At 56.1% G+C, this 3662-nt stretch overlaps 2 protein-coding genes across 2 annotated transcripts; one reads left to right on the top strand and one right to left on the bottom strand.

The window, feature by feature from the left end:
* Nucleotides 1–652: 652 nt before the first annotated feature.
* On the top strand, nucleotides 653–2306 carry SDRG_13860 (hypothetical protein; the record flags this gene model as incomplete). Its single annotated transcript, XM_008619960.1, has 4 exons — nucleotides 653–1443; nucleotides 1497–1520; nucleotides 1575–1722; nucleotides 1772–2306. 4 exons carry the CDS (start codon nucleotides 653–655, stop codon nucleotides 2288–2290), a joined length of 1482 nt encoding a protein of 493 aa, XP_008618182.1. The 3' UTR covers nucleotides 2291–2306.
* Nucleotides 2307–3127: 821 nt separating this feature from the next.
* Nucleotides 3128–3576, bottom strand: SDRG_13859 (hypothetical protein; the record flags this gene model as incomplete). The annotated part of the gene is made up of 1 exon (XM_008619959.1): nucleotides 3128–3576. A coding segment is annotated over one exon (294 nt), but the record flags the coding sequence as incomplete, so codon positions are not given.
* Between the last annotated feature and the right edge of the window lie 86 nt (nucleotides 3577–3662).

Below are 3662 nucleotides of genomic sequence, written 5' to 3'. Positions count from 1 at the left end.
TAGAGGGTTCTCCGAAAGGTTGAGCAAGCAATATTCTTCGAGCATCTCCACCGCACCACCGCTATAGCTATAGCTAACCGCGTTATAACTGACCTTTCTCATATCTTTGCGGTGTGCTAAATGATGTGCTCCAATGGGAGTTGCATCTATAGCTATCGCTATCGCTACGGATTGGTTGAAAGCGCGCACCAGGCCGCTTAGAGCGGGAGTGAAAATGCAGCGCACGGAAGAGAACGCTTGGCGCATGAACAGAGAAGCGGAGGCCGCTCGGAGGAGCGTGGCTGAAAGAGCAGGTAGGAGAAGCGCGTGCGCCGGAAGGGGCAAGGAGTGCTGGCTGCCGATGTACGTCGGCCTCGGGTATGGGTTACTCTAGAGCGGCAAATGGTATACTATCGCGCGGCCCTGAAAATGGTATACTATCGCGCGATTTTTGGAGGCAAACTCAACGCAACTCAATTGAATCATATCCAAATAATTCCACGTGGTATACCCATGGTTTTCCGGCTGTTTGGTGCAAAGGGCTGTTGCGTAATGCGGTGACATGCGACGAAGGATATTCATCAGCTGCACCACAGCCTCAGCTTTGCGGGGCCTCGGAGCTCAAACCATTGGACAGGACGTCCAAACCCCGACAAGTTGCTGCTATGGTCGGATGCAGCAGCCAACCTCTGAGTGCCCCGTCGACAACGAGCGCCCCGTCGACAACGAGCGTCCCGACGCAGCGCACGAGTTTGCCGACGACAACGAGCGCCCCGACGTTGAACCCGCGGATTGGGTCTACGTGGCCCGCTGGGCGTCGCGCGAACTTGCCCTCCAAGGAGTCCACGACCAAGCCTTCGAGCTCGGCTACCAGTTGCGCTGGAAGCACTCGAGCGGCACGCACACGATGTTTATCTGCGTCTCGCACCTCAACTGCCCTCACCGTGTCCGCATCGTCAAGGACAAGAGCCCCGATGATGGCTTCGTTGTCGAGAGCCGGGACAACCACGGGCTTGTCGCGATCAACATGGGCGGTGACGTTGTCCACCACCGAGACCAAGGAGATCAAGCACCCGCTCCTCGCGCGACCAGCTCCAATCGATCGATTGCTCGGCGTGGTCAACTGGCCCTCCCGGGTGCAATGGCGGCCGCGCGCTCCATGTTGGCCACTGCCCCTGCAGCGAAGCGGCGCATTGGGATGCCCAAGGCTGTGAAGCCAATCGTCGCTGCTCTTCTGCGCGGTGGCTTGGGCCCGAATAAAGTGCTCGAGCAGTTGCGCAAGACGTACAAGGACCGTCCCAGGTTCATCGCGAGCCTCCCGAGCCGAGACCAGATCAAGGCCCACCAGGCCTGGCTCAAAAAGTCGCTTTCCGAGAGCTACCGCGTCAACACCTACGCTGCTTTGCTCGAGTGGGCCGCTACCCGCACGTACAAGGGCAAGTCGGACATCTTCTACGGTGAATCGTGGTGAATGCCAGCAAGTACCAGTTTGGTCCAAGCGCCCGCAACCCTACCAGGGTCACGCGTGAAGGGGTCGACACGTACGATCATTTGCTTGATGTGATCTATTGCATACTAGTTCACGTTTCGGTTAGGTACATGCGAAGCATTGCCGGCGACCTCGGCGGCATCACGACGGTGGATGAGCTCGAGATCAACTTTGTCTCGAAGCACCACGTCCGCATCAACGCCGACATTGAAGTTGAGCGGGCCGATGCGCATGTTATTTGGACGCCGGCCCAGGTAACCCGACCTTCTGGCGTCGAAGAAACACACCAACAAATTATCGTAGGTCGATCTCGTTGCCGAAAAGTACCAGTGCGACTGCAAGGGCTCGTTCACCACGGGCTGGATTTGCTCGCACTCGGTCGCGGCCCAAAGCATCATGTGCGACCTCGACATGCAGGCTCTACTCGCCGAAGTCGCTCCCCGTCGTCGCCCCGGTGGCCAGCGCAAGCCGCAACATTCAACTTTTGCGGACGGGACCCTCAACCCGTTCTACTCGGTTGCCAACTTGGTCGCGCTCCTCGTCGACAAGCCAGGTTACTGCTACAACTGGACCATCCACCGGGAGTTCTCGTTCATCGACACCGAGACCGGCCGCGAGACGTCGGACTACATGCTTGGTACGATCATCCGCTTACGCAAGGGCGAGGTTTACTCCTGGATGGTTCGCTTCGAGGACGCCGAAGAGCTATGGTTTGAGGTACAAGAGCTCGCAGAACTCATCGAGGACTCCGCCCGTAGTTTCGTCGAGGTCGATTCGTCGCGCTTGCGTGTCCACAGTCCGACGATCGGCGACACAGAGTAGTCTCCCGCAACCAAAATAACCCATGTCATCTCAATTGCACACGTTTATACCTTCTTATGCGTCTTCTGTTCCCACCATATTGTACCAATTATTCTCAAACGACTCGTTTTTTTAGTTGATTGTGCTCTCAATTGAGAAAGCTCCAAAACCGCGCGATAGTCTACCGTTTTGCTCCAGATTAGCCCCAAAATCGCGCGATAGTATACCATTTTCAGGGCCGCGCGATAGTATACCATTTGCCGCTCTACAGTAACCCATACCCGTCGGCCTCCATCTACGTACTAGTATACGTGTATGTGCAGCGCTAGGCCTGGTGTGTCGGCAAGCAGCGTCCAATCTACGCACGACCATGGCGGATTGAGGCTTAGATGTTGAGTACTAGTATCGACGATCGACGCAGGGCTCACATGGACCAGCGCTCGTGCGTTGGACAAGGCGTCTGTGTCGGTAGAAGCAGCACTATCACAAGTCCTGCATAGCGGTAACGTTACCATCGAGCGCCTGGCCACCGCGTAAAGGGGGATTCGAGGTAGTATTAGTGAAAGCCTTTCTGCTCGACAACAAGCAAGCCGTGCCTGGAACTGGAACTCCCCACGACGCTGTACGCGCTCTTGTTTGAACCGCTGGTGACGGCCCTACGCTGTACCGCCGACGCGCAGCCTAACCGAGATACCAACAAATTCGTTTTACTGAAATCGTATTGCCAGGCTAACAATGCAAAACCAACCCGAGAAATTACACGAGCAAGCTAGCGCAACTTCCGTGTGTGTACTATAGTCTTTAGGAAACCTCGGGCTGGAAGAATTCATTTGCACTGCTGACCTTGAGAACATATCGTGATGACTGAATCTACATGACCGACAAACCGGATCGACCAGTCAAGTACATCATCTTTCACTATATGAACCACGTTTTACCATAACGGATGGTTTGACCGTGGTCGAACAGCTTATGCGATGGCCCCCATGCCATTCATCGTGCCCACTGCACATTTAGGACGTCGTCGCCGACGACGTCGGTGCACACGAATGCCGACAGTGACGCGCTCCTTCATGTTGGGAATCGTCTGGATGGAGGTGCGGGCCGACCATGAGACTCACTTCCGAGTCGTTCGCGACCGAGAGAACGCGGGACGTGCCAAATACCGCGCGCAAGACGGGCGTGACCGCTGCCGTGTAGAGACTATACTGCACCAGTACGGCCATGGCGTTGGCTAGCGACATCTTTTGCGGCACGGTCTTCATGGCGACCGTCAGGCCAGCAATCAAATCGAACGCGGGGTCGCGCTTTAGAGATAGACAGGACGACGACGTACCACCGTGCGTGCGTACTCGATTTTGTCGGATCAAGTTGGAACAGTTCTTCGAACCCG

This window comes from Saprolegnia diclina (genome assembly GCF_000281045.1).
Source record: "Saprolegnia diclina VS20 unplaced genomic scaffold supercont1.64, whole genome shotgun sequence".
Lineage (NCBI taxonomy): Eukaryota > Oomycota > Saprolegniomycetes > Saprolegniales > Saprolegniaceae > Saprolegnia > Saprolegnia diclina.
This window is presented reverse-complemented; position numbering and strand designations above follow the sequence as displayed.